Source organism: Hyperolius riggenbachi, chromosome 9 (assembly GCF_040937935.1).
Source record: "Hyperolius riggenbachi isolate aHypRig1 chromosome 9, aHypRig1.pri, whole genome shotgun sequence".
Classification (NCBI taxonomy): domain Eukaryota; kingdom Metazoa; phylum Chordata; class Amphibia; order Anura; family Hyperoliidae; genus Hyperolius; species Hyperolius riggenbachi.
In genome coordinates this window covers 119,073,895-119,086,602 of record NC_090654.1, presented here as the reverse complement: position 1 = coordinate 119,086,602, position 12,708 = coordinate 119,073,895, and the positions used below count along the sequence as shown (strand labels likewise).

The window sequence follows — 12,708 nt, the reverse complement described above, 5'->3', positions numbered from 1 at the left end:
TGAGCTTGAGCAAGAAAGCAAGGAAGTGAATGATGGTACATGACGGTAATGCTATCCAGCACCGACCTGCTTCGTAGTACCTTTATTGAAGTTTCACAAAGACTGCAGTGTGCAGCAAAATCATAGGATGCCCAGGTGGGTGGGTGACAAGGGGAGACAGTACCAAACAGCCCAATAACTGTTCAATAAAGGCTTGTTCACACTAGGGACATTTTCTGCCTTTTTTCAAGCGCAGGCGATTTTTAAAATCGCCCACAAAACTCTTGTGCAATGAATCTCTATGAGAAGGTTCATAACAGCGCGGTTTGTGCGCTGTGCGTGCAGCAAAGCGCTGCCTGTACCATTTTTGGGGTGAATTTGCCTCAATGGAAGGAATAGGAAAAACGCAAATGCTCACAAAATCGCTTTGTGCAGCAATTGCGTTCAAATTTTTAAGAATAAATACATCGTATTTATTCTTTTTCAGGTCAAAGAGTTCACTTCCTGACTTGCGCAGGGAGTGAATTACAAAACCGCTCTGGAAAAATGCTTTTACCAGAAAGGCAGCGCGCAGTGGAGCGCCGGGAAGGGGGAAAAAAACACACAAAAACACAAAATGCTTGCGTTTTCGAATTTTAGGTGTGACTGAGGCCTAAAGGTACTAAGAGAAAGGTTGGTGCTGGATACATTTACCTTCATGCAATAGTAACAACCCCAAAACTAGGTGCTCACTACTAATGAAAGAAAGATCACAATAATGCTAAACTGCAGAAAAACGCTCACAGCTACCTATATTTTCCATTATCAATTTAAGAGCAAGAAAGAGCAAAAATACATCGCAAAGACATACTTGTGCAGTAACTACAAATGACTATTATAGGTAAAGCTTGGTTTTAAAATAGTACAATGACCGTGAAACTGACAGTAGATCAGTGTCATATATATTTCATAGCTCTACACAGACAGCTCAGAACTGTATGCATGGTAATGATTTTAGCATTTCACTGCTTGCTACATACATCACATTTTCCACTTATCGATAATCACTCCAGGAGTGAGTCTCGCTATTAATAGTGCTGGGACTAAACCAGTTTTTGTGCTCTTCAAATAAAAGGGAAGATACACACAACACATATATATATATATTATTATTTTTTTTTTTTTTTAGAAAAGGTGAATATGTGACATGTGAGATGTGAGCATTCTTTTGTTGCTAGACTTCAGCAATGTGTGGTCCGGAATCTGCATTCAGCACCATTTTAGAACGGACCAGCAGGAGGGTGAGTTTTATTTAAAAAGAATCGGTAAGAAAAAAAGAGCCCTTGGGTACTTACCTTGGAAGGGGGAAGCCTCTGGATCCTAATGAGGCTTTCCCTGCCCTCCTCTGTCCCTCTGTTCCAGCGCTGTCAGCCGCCAAAACTCCATCAGTGCTTCAGGATCATAACAATCTTGTGTAAGCCTTGCACTGCCACAGTAGCAGATTTCCTCTGGGCTCAGGCAGAAATAGCTGAGCCTGATCGCATCCGCTGTATTGTACAGGCACTGCACCTGCGCAGTAGAGCGGATCCAATTGAGCTCAGCTATTTCCACCTGAGCCCGAAGAAAAACAACTACTGCGTCTGCGCGAGGCTAACAAAGAATTGTTATGATCCTGGAGTCTAGGCATATCTTCAGGGGCTGACAACGCTAGAAAGGAGGAATGGAGGACAGGGCGTGGTAACAATTTTTGCAACTTTATAATATTTTGAAACCGGTTTCAATAAGTTATACTTATAGCTATCAGAAAGTGCAACCTAACCATTGATTTCAATGCATTTCTATCAGAAAATGCAACCCAACCTAACCCTATTCTCACACAGAACCCTCCTCTACTGGGCAACTAATAACCCCCCCCCCCCCTGGAGAGAATAAAGAACCCCCCTGGTGGGCAACTAATAACTCCCCCCCCCCCTCCTTCCTGGAAGGAAGTAAACACCGCCAGTTGCAAATACTGACAGCCGGGAGAAGTGAAAGAAGGCAGGGCATGTGCAGTTAAGCACAGTCCATTCAAGTTGCAAAATATTGCAGGTTGCAATATTTTTCATTACAGGGGAAGCTTCATTAGGTAAGTACCCCATAGAGGCACTTTTTTTTCTTATACATTCTATTTAACTCCGATATTTACTCCTTCCAGCTTAGAAGGAGGAGGTATGAAATGTACCACACATTGCCAAAGCTGAACACTAGATGGGGCAAAAAAATCATATCATTCTTTGCACGGGTTGAGCATGGCTCTCTAGCGCCCACTGTGTGGCTCCAGACTGTTTGAACTATAAGAAAAAAATCTTCTATCAACCTGTCACTACATTGTTATTATTATTGAAAACATGCATATCTACAGCACACCCTTACTGAGGGTGCTGGTTTTGTAAGGTCAAATTAAACCGTATTTAGTACAATGCAGAAAAGGAAGTAAGTACAAATCAATGGCCCACAGTAAAATTTGAAAGGAGCATCCCTACTTCTGTCCACCCCTTCATAGTGATCCGATGACCAAGATCCCCATTTGTAATTGGTCATAAAACCATTTCAGCCTGCAAGTCTTCCCCATAACGAGTCTGGTAACAATAAACTCCTTCAATAAGTGTGGACCCATATCAATAACCATGTCTCACCAGCGTAGCAATGCCCCCTGGTCCCCCATTCAATATAACAATTCCCCAATAGATCTACAACTTTCACCATATTCTCCCAGTACTGAAATGCACCATCAATAGTGCCATTTTCTGTAACCCAGTATTGCTGTCATTTGCCAGTGGTGCCATTTTCTCATTAACAGGAAACATAAGCATCAGGGCCAGTTCACACAGGCTTCTGGAAGTGTTGTGGTTAAATGCTGTTCTGCAAGTATGCAGAAACGCTTTTAGCATCTTTTAACGGCATTCGTCATTTTAACCACCGCAGGGGGACACAAAAACGCAGCGGTAAGTGACCATGGAAGCAGCATGTTGCTAGGGATAAAAATGCTGCGTTTGCGCAAATTATGGTAAACAGCAGAAAACTATGGTACCAGTGCTGGGCATTTACTTGATTGGGCATTGCTTAGAAGATGAGTGTGGCGACCTGCAGTAAACGTCGTACGAGCAACCATGTCAACCAGTACTTATTTTCTTTGATTAATGCTTATATCTTTTTCTTTTTTTTTTCATTGTTAAGTGTTTTTTTTCTGTAATTATTTTTGTGGTAGCCTTTTTTTGCGTTTATTACATAATTAAAAAATCATGTAGCCATTTCTACAAGCTCTGAAGTATAGAAAACTGATTTAATTCTGCCTCTGTAATATCGCTATAAAATTCATGTAGAAGTTTGGAATTGTCAAATATGAAAAAAAACTTAGATTCCGCAGTTCAGAATATCTATACAGGAAATGGCACTATTTGAACTTAAATCCCCCTGAATCTGAACTCAAGCACCAAACGCTGTCAGTTATCTAAAGCTGCACAATTTGCCTTTTTCAAGCATCTGTGGGACCCAGCATGCAATGTATTATTCTTGCTTTATATACTGTAGTTTCATCATCTTCCTGTAGCCTGATTCACACGGCCATCTGCGTCGCTTTTGTTGGCGTTGCGTTCGGGCTTTCAGCGGCTTTCAGTTGCGGTCGGTGTTTTCATCCCCACAGGGGGACATTAGCCGCGGTGGTTAACCATCCCTGGAAGCTACATGAAGTATCCTGGGTCGCCTTAAACGCCAGGGAAAATCGGGATCTGAACGCTGCGCTCATGCAAATGCTGGTAAAAGCCAGGTACAAATGCTCCCATTCCCTTGAGTCCCGAACGCCGGCAGTAATGCGGGGCAGACGCCCATGTAAACCAGCCCTTACACTGCATCACACAAGAAACACATACAGAAGTGGTAAACAACATAAGGTAAGTGTGTCAGTGGCTAATACAAACTAAATCTAACCAAGGAGAACATACAGCAGTTACAAGAAGCAACGGGGAAAGAGTTCTGCTCTTGCAAGCTTACAATCTAATGGTGAGGCAGGAAAAAATAGGTAAGGCAAGCTATATGTGTCTGTTGTAGATGAATCTGCAAGATGGTTTTCCAAGAAGGCAGGGTGGCTGAAGGGAATGTCCCAGGTTAGATACTATATTGTCATGTATTGTAAAGGTGATGTTTATTGCCCTTTTACACTTAAAGAGAAACTCCGACCAAGAATTGAACTTATCCCAATCAGTAGCTGATACCCTCTTTTACATGAGAAATCTATTCCTTTTCACAAACAGAGCATCTGGGGGCGCTGTATGACTGATATTGTGGTGAAACCCCTCCCACAAGAAACTCTGAGTACGTACTCTTGGCAGTTTCCTGTCTGTGAACCTTGCTGCATTGTAGGAAATAGCGGTTAACATCTGTTTCCAACGCCAAAAAAGCATGCAGCAGCTACATCACCTGCCAACAGTAAAAATGTCACCATGTGATAAATGTCAGAATGTAAATCAGGGATTTAAAAGATTTTACAATGGGCAAACACTGACTAAATAATTTATACATAATTATTGTAAAAATGAAGCACTTTTTTTATTACATTATTTTCACTGGAGTTCCTCTATAATGTGTTGCATTGAGTTGCGTCACATCCCATTTGCCAAAAGGGGATGCAACGCAACTCAACGCAGTGTGTGCAGAGCAGGATCAGAGGCGAGCCTTTGTGTGCCCTGAGCTGCATTCCAATTACCTCCAGGGCTGTACAGCATACAAGTCCAAAAAAGTCAATGTATTCAATGTGGCTGGATAGTGTACAGTGGCTGGGTAGTAGTACCTCTTCAGTAAGAAGTCCGCTGGCAAGACTTCCTAACACTGCAGGGTGGCCTCTTGAGTGCACCCTTAGTGGCTGCAGCTCTTTAGCTCTTTGAGTCCAACAGGAGAAAAGTGCTATACAAATGTTAGCATTAAATGTGTTGAATGCAAGTACTCATTTTTTTTTTAACAAATCATATACAGTGGGTTGGAAAAGTATTCGGCCCCCTTGAAGTTTTCCACATTTTGTCATATTACTGCCACAAACATGAATCAATGTTATTGGAATTCCACATGAAAGACCAACACAAAGTGGTGTACACGTGAGAAGTGGAGCGAAAATCATACATGATGCCAAACATTTTTTAGAAATCAATAACTGCAAAGTGGTGTGTGCATAATTATTCGGCCCATTTGGTCTGAGTGCAGTCAGTTGCCTATAGACATTGCCTGATGAGTGCTAATCACTAAACAGAGTGCACCTGTGTGTAATCTAATGTCAGGACAAATACAGCTGCTCTGTGATGGCCTCAGAGGTTGTCTAAGAGAATATTGGGAGCAACAACACCGTGAAGTCCAAAGAACACACAAGACAGGTCCAAGACAGGTCAGGGATCAAGTTATTGAGAAATTTAAAGCAGGCTTAGGCTACAAAAAGATTTCCAAAGCCTTGAACATCCCACAGAGCACTGTTCAAGCGATCATTCAGAAATGGAAGGAGTATGGCACAACTGTAAACCTACCAAGACAAGGCCGTCCACCTAAACTCACAGGCCGAACAAGGAGAGCGCTGATCAGAAATGCAGTCAAGAGGCCTATGGTGACTCTGGACGAGCTGCAGAGATCTACAGCTCAGGTGGGAGACTCTGTCCATAGGACAACTATTAGTCATGCACTGTACAAAGTTGGCCTTTATGGAAGAGTGGCAAGAAGAAAGGCATTGTTAACAGAAAGCATAAGAAGTCCCGTTTGCAGTTTGCCACAAGCCATGTGGGGGACACAGCAACCATGTGGAAGAAGGTGCTCTGGTCATATGAGACCAAAATGGAACGTTTTGGCCAAAATGCAAAACGTTATGTGTGGCAGAAAACTAACACCGCACATCACTCTGAACACACCATCCCCAATGTCAAATATGGTGGTGGCAGCATCATGCTCGGGGGGTGCATCTCTTTAGCAGGGACAGGGAAGCTGGTCAGAGTTCATGGGAGGATGGATGGAGCCAAATACAGGGCAAACTTGGAAGAAAACCTCTTGGAGACTACAAAAGACTTGAGACTGGGGCAGAGGTTCACCTTCCAGAAGAACAATGACCCTAACCATAAAGCCGGGGCAGCAATGGAATGGTTTAAAACAAAACATATCCATGTGTTAGAATGGCCCAGTCAAAGTCCAGATCTAAATCCAATCGAGAATCTGTGGCAAGATCTGAAAACTGCTGTTTACAAATGCTGTCCATCTAATCTGACTGAGCTGGAGCTGTTTTGCAAAGAAGAATGGGCAAGGATTTCAGTCTCTAGATGTGCAAAGCTGGTAGAGACATACCCTAAAAGACTGGCAGCTGTAATTGCAGCAAAAGGTGGTTCTACAAAGTATTGACTCAGGGGGCCGAATAATTACGCACACCCCACTTTGCAGTTATTTATTTGTAAAAAATGTTTGGAATGGTGTATGATTTTCGATCCACTTCTCACATGTACACCACTTTGTATTGGTCTTTCACGTGGAATTCCAATAAAATTGATGCATGTTTGTGGCAGTAATGTGACAAAATGTGGAAAACTTCAAGGGGGCCGAATACTTTTGCAACCCACAGTATGCCAGTACTTATTTTTAATACATTTCGACTTTTGATAACCATGGGGCTTACCTTTTTGGACTTGTATGCAGACCAGAGTGTGCATTTGGGATGGTATCTGGAAATCTGTGAAGAGATGATATCTCAGTTTCTCATTCCTGGTCTACTGTATGTGGAGCATTATAGAAGTAGGATTTCAGAAGCGCTGTTGAAAAAGTTTGAAAATCAGACTACTATCTCAGCAGCTCCGACTCTTGTAAATCTATACCTTCCCAGGATATCTTCAGTTTCTTCGCGCAGTGATGGATTAGCAAATGCACTTTCCTGGGAGAAACCTGTGTGCTTCTGCATTGATTTGCAGGTGTATTTTCATTACAGATCAGCTATTACTCTTGTAGCAGTGGGTTTCCAATGATCTGCAATGAATTAATGACGCAAACACACCCAGAAACAGGCACAAAAATAAGATGTTACATTAGGCTATTTTTACTTCTGTGCAGTGTGTGAGGGATAGCACGAGGGGGAGTAAACAACCAGGTGGCACATGACAAAGAAATCACACCGCGATGAAAACGTCCTCTCCTCACCAGGATCACTGGGCTTCTAGAGGTGAATATTTTCAGGGCAGTTTAAAAGGGAATTACAGTGAAAATTTCGATTACTGGGATTACCCTAGTAGCATGTTTCTAATAGGAAGAGGAAACACATAGGAGGTAGTGTTTTTGTTTACAAAGATCAGCTGGATGGGGTAATGTATAGTACACCGACTCAGGTTTTGGGATTTGGCATCAGGAAATCAGGTTTTGGGACTTGGCATCATGTGATCATTGTACATACAGTGGTGGAGGGGTGGAAGGGTACCAGTGTACTTTAAAGTGGTATGTCAGTTTTGTTGATACAAAATCCCCGCAGTTCAGATTTTTTAATTAGAACCCTTTCAGCAGGACACTCCTTTTAAAGTACTTGCCAGGCTTAGGTACACCTGTGGGGAGGACCTAGCCATAATATAATAATTTTTGAGTCCCAGCAGGGCCACCAGTAACTAGCCCAATCTTTCTAGTTTTCCACAAAATGCAACTATGCTTTTTTCATAATATTTCTCCAGTTTTGTAACATCTAATATTTACACAACTTACTAACCTCTGACTGTGACTGTCTAGTCTGCTGACAGATATCAGAGTAACTTGGGCATTCTGACAGATTTGAAGGAAGATTGGGCTTGCTGACAGAGTCTGGGAGAGAGGGAAATTGGGGAAGGGGGTGTATTGGTAGTTGTTTAGGCCAGTAGTATTTACATAGATATATGTTGGGACCTATGATGCCCACTGACAGAGATGTTGGGGCTCATGGCTGTTGCTGATACAGATGTGTGTCCAAGCAAGCTGTCTCCTGACAGTAATGTTGGATAAATATTGGATACTAACATGGTAGGGGCTTATGGTGGGGGCTGACTGAGATTGAAGGCCTAACCTGCCTAAAGAGATGGGAACACTAACAAAGATGTAGCACCCATGGTGGCTGCTGACAGAGATGCATCTCTTAATTACCTACTGACAATAATGTTGGACCAATTGTGACCACTAAGTAGGAATGGCAAATAAGATACAAATAATTCTGACTTGCGCACAAATTTAATGCAGCTTGAAATTAGGCAAATCTACATGACAGGGAGTTCATTTGATCCAATTCCAAGTAGCATACAATTTGCACGCAAGCCGTAATCACTTGCATCTCTATCACTGACATAAATGGTGTTGATGTTGGTTGCAGGCAGAAATTGGGGGCCCAAATGCCAGCAAAAGTATGTACCAGTGTAGGGAGGTAAGTGTGAGAAAACGCGGAAGAGCTGCCGCAAATACTCAGAGTGAGGCGGCTGATTCCGCGTCTAGCATGGCATCTTAAGGGTTTAGGCACGCATCCCCTAGAGGGACGGAACGCGGAGAAACCGCCGCATGCCCAGCGGTCAGGGGGGCGGAGTCCGCGTCCGACGCGGCAGTCGGTACGCATAGGCCTACTACTGACACAGTGGCTGATCGCGGGGAAACCGCCGCATGCTCAGTTGGCGGTGCGGCTGCCCCCGCGCTCGAACAGGCTGACACATTACAACACATGTCTGGTGTGGCTGGGACTGATAGTCCACACTGGCTCAGGAGGACGCGCGCGCAGAGAGGCAGGGCCTTTATGACAGTCAGAAGGGAGTCAGCTGACCAAGCCGGTCAGCTGACAATTTCAGCAACTTCCATTGGTCCAGCCCTTAGGGGAGGCGCTAGTGAGCGCTGGTGTATATATACTGGGTGCTGGTCATTTCTCTGGTGTCTGGCGTTGCGATCACTACGTGGTAGCACTCAGACCTTGTCAGTATCTGTGTTATTAGACAGTTTCCAAGGTGTTGATGGCCAAGGATCTCACACCTTAGTCTAGGAAGTCTGTTATTATCTGTATTATATTCTAGATCAGTTTCCAAGGTGTTGACGGCCAAGGAACTCACACCTTATCTTAGGCATTGTTGATTATGTGTAATAACCTTCTGCTTTCCTGACCATTCTTCTGATCTCTGATTTTGTACCTTTATCATTCTGATACTCTGTTGCCAAATCTCGGCTAGTCTCTGGATTCTGCACCTGCCTCCTGTCTCTGAACCTTATCTGTCCGTGTGTTTACGACCTGGCTTGTCCGACCTCGAGAACTATCTCTCCTGTTAGGAGATAGCTCGCAGATCTGTCAGTGACACTTCTCCATTGGTGTCACTTACGTTCTGTCCTTCCCACTGTCAGTCTGACTCCTCCCCGTGGAGAGTCCAGACTACGGAAGGAACCAGTTGCCGAGCAGTATTCCTATCTGCTCTTGCACCTGTCTTCCAGGTGCGATCCTCAAAGTATTACTGTTGTACCTAAACACTCTTATCACTCAGGTGTCCAGAGGTTAGAGATATATCTGATTATCGGTGATACTGCAGATCATCAATAATCTGGTATATATCTGCATTCTCGGTGATACTGCAGATCACCGGTAATCAGATCCTCTCTGTGTTACACCGATCGTTACAGTAAGCATATGCAATTCTCTTAACATAAATGCGTTTTTTTGTGTGAAGGAAGCCTAATTCAGCAGATTGACACCACCATGATACCGCACCAGTCATCCAACACATCTTCCTCATTGAATCCGTCCTCAGCGACGGTCAGCTCCTGAGGAGGCAAGGAGGGATGCCTGGAGCATGACGGATGTATAATGTTGAATAGTTTGTGAAGTCTAGTAAATGCACTGTGTGCGCACAATTTTACCAATATTTAGTGAATATACCCCATTATGGGTTGTAGAAGAATGAGTGGACTTAAACTGCCCATCATTTCTTTCGACAAAACCAAAATAGTGATTTTAAAAGGAGGTCTACAAAAATTGTTGCTACAGTTACCCCTCTTGAATGGTGGGCGGCGTTCTCTATTTGACCTGAGTTCCAGAGTCCTGTGATCACTTGGTTTATTTTTGTGTAACTGCAGGGGCGCCGCGAGGCATACAGCGAACCAAGCGGTCGCTTGGGGCCTCAAGATCGTAGGGGCCTCGGCGGCTCAGTGACGTCGGCGTGACGTCACTGTTTTCCCGCAGCCCCGCGGGGCTGGCAGAGCAGAGTAGGGCAGGGCTACGGGAAGATGGCCGCCGCCGAAGCCCTGCTCTGGAGACTATGCCTCCAGTACAGGGCTTCGGGTGGCCATCTTCATGTAGCCCTGATTCAATCAGCGCGGGAGATTGGAGGAGGGAGGGAGCTCCGTGGGAACTGCGCGCCTGAGGAGCCGGCCAGGAGAGGAGACGGGGAGAGAAGATTCTGCCAGTGCCAGGTGAGTAAATTCTTTTCTTTTTGCAGCTCTGAAAATGTGCCCTAATTGCGTTTGATATCTGCTGAACTGTTCCCTAAATGTGTTTGATTTCTGCTGAACTGTGCCCTAATTGTGTTTGATTTCTGCTGAACTGTGCCCTAATTGTGTTTGATTTCTGCTGAACTGTGCCCTAATTGTGTTTGATTTCTGCTGAACTGTGCCCTAATTGCGTTTGATTTCTGCTGAACTGTTCCCTAATTGTGTTTGATTTCTGCTGAAAATGTGCCCTAATTGCGTTTGATATCTGTTGAAAATGTGCCCTAATTGCGTTTGATTTCTGCTGAACTTTGCCCTAATTGCATTTGATTTCTGCTGAAAATGTGCCCAAATTGCGTTTGATTTCTGCTGAAATGTGGCCCTAATTGCGTTTGATTTCTGCTGAAAATGTGCCATAATTGCGTTTGATTTCTGCTGAAAATGTGCCCAAATTGCGTTTCATTTCTGCTGAAATGTGGCCAAAATTGCTTTTGATTTCTGCTGAAAATGTGCCCAAATTGCGTTTGATTTCTGCTGAAAATGTGCCCTAATTTCGTTTGATTTCTGTTGAAAATGTGCCCAAATTGCGTTTGATTTCTGCTGAAATGTGGCCCTAATTGCGTTTGATTTCTGCTGAAAATGTGCCCAAATTGCGTTTGATTTCTGCTGAAATGTGGCCCAAATTCTGTTTGTTTTCTGTTGAAATGTTGCACAAATTGCGTTTGTTTTCTGCTGAAATGTTGCACAAATTGCGATTTTATTTTCTGGTGTCTGGGGTAACTGTTGCTGCATTTATTATTTAATGGTCATAGTTGGCTATATTTGCTGTGCTACGGTTAAGCTCCGCCCATACAATGTCATGGCCAAATCCATCCGCCGCGCGCCTCAATCACCCCCACATCCATTTCCCCGCAAACCCCGCCCCAATCCGCCCTCCAGCTCCACCCACATGTCATGGCCATGCCCACTTATGCGGGATAGCCACGCCCATTTTTCGCCGATAGGGCCACTTCCTACAGTCCGCTTGGGGCCACAAAAACCTTAGCTGCACCCCTGTGTAACTGCATGTAAGTTTCGACAATACATGATACACCCACCTTTCCAAATGATCTGGAAGTGATATTGTGAAGTAGCACACATTCTGTAAGAAGGGATAAGCCATTTCTTAAATCATTTTATAAAATATTACTAAAATGACTCTGGTATTATAGAAACCCAGAAGTGAGAGGGATACTGAAGCTGCCATAATTATTTCCTTTAAAATAATGCCAATTGCCTGTCTCTTCCGCTGGTCCTCTGCCTCTAAGGCCAGTGTCCCACTAGGGTATTGCATTGCATTACGTGTGAACCTGCACATTGTGCAACCAAAAACATAGTTTGTAGTGGCATGTGATCATCTGCAGAGGACGGGCATAACTACAAACCATGCAACCACCCTGCTTAAATTGCACAAGGCCCCCCTCCTATGTTCCACCTTCCTCATAGTAAAAAGTGTCTCCCCTGTAGTAAGTAGAGTAGCCTGTGTCTGCACTACACCCCCCGTGAATGGGTTAACCCCGCGTTTTGGGAAAAAATACGTGCAGCATGCGTTCGTGCACCACACTGGTACGGAACGCATGCAATGTGAACATCAGACAGTGCAGTCTATTCACTTCTGATGTTCGTGTGTGTCTGCCTCCTGCACACATTGCCAAAATACAGGCGGCAACGTGTGCAATGTAAACGAGGCCTTAAAGAAAATCTGTAATGAAAAAAACTCCCCTGGAGGTACTCACCTCAGGTGGGGGAAGCCTCCGGATCCTATTGAGGCTTCCCCTGTCCTCCTCGGTCCCACGGCGGCGGCGAAAATCCTCCCGGAGCGGCGGCGATGGAAATATTTACCTCTTGGCTCCAGCGCAGGCGCAGTATCCCCTCTTCCCACGGAGATAGGCGAAAATAGCCGATCTCCGTCGGGCCGTTCTACTGAGCAGGCGCAAGTCTCCTGCACCTGCGCAGTAGAGTGGACCCGACGGAGATCGGCTATTTCCGCCTATCTCCGTCAGAAGAGCCGCAACAGCGCCCCCGCTGGAGCCAGAAAAGATAAATATTGCATATTGGTAGTTTAAAATACAGATTATAGTTCGTAAATTGCAAATATTAGAGAATGATGCAATGTTATTTATTTTTTTTTTTTTTAAAAAGCTATATAACTGAAAATAAAAATATGAGACTCTTTTCTTTGCTAGTAAAGTTCTATGAATTATCCGACTACACCTACAATTCATTATATCATAATTTTTTTTTTTTTTGCTTCAGTGT

General features: G+C 44.1%; 2 protein-coding genes across 18 annotated transcripts in view; one reads left to right on the top strand and one right to left on the bottom strand.

The window, feature by feature from the left end:
* The window catches only part of CCDC9B (coiled-coil domain containing 9B), a 271,992-nt gene that overhangs the window by 76,864 nt on the left and 182,420 nt on the right, over positions 1 to 12,708 (bottom strand). For 4 of the 17 annotated variants that reach the window (XM_068253412.1, XM_068253417.1, XM_068253404.1 and 1 more), the window contains one exon: positions 6,632 to 6,685. The exons of 11 other annotated variants lie outside the window; for them this stretch is intronic. In XM_068253412.1, the coding sequence (XP_068109513.1) occupies positions 6,632 to 6,685 (54 nt within the window). 2 more of the 17 variants (XM_068253418.1, XM_068253425.1) reach the window with 2 other exon arrangements.
* LOC137532655 (secreted protein C-like) overlaps positions 8,641 to 12,708 on the top strand; it is a 489,020-nt gene continuing 484,952 nt past the window's right edge. The window contains exon 1 of the mRNA XM_068253431.1: positions 8,641 to 8,651. The gene's annotated coding sequence lies outside the window, so the exon portion shown is untranslated. The remainder of the gene's footprint in view (positions 8,652 to 12,708) is intronic.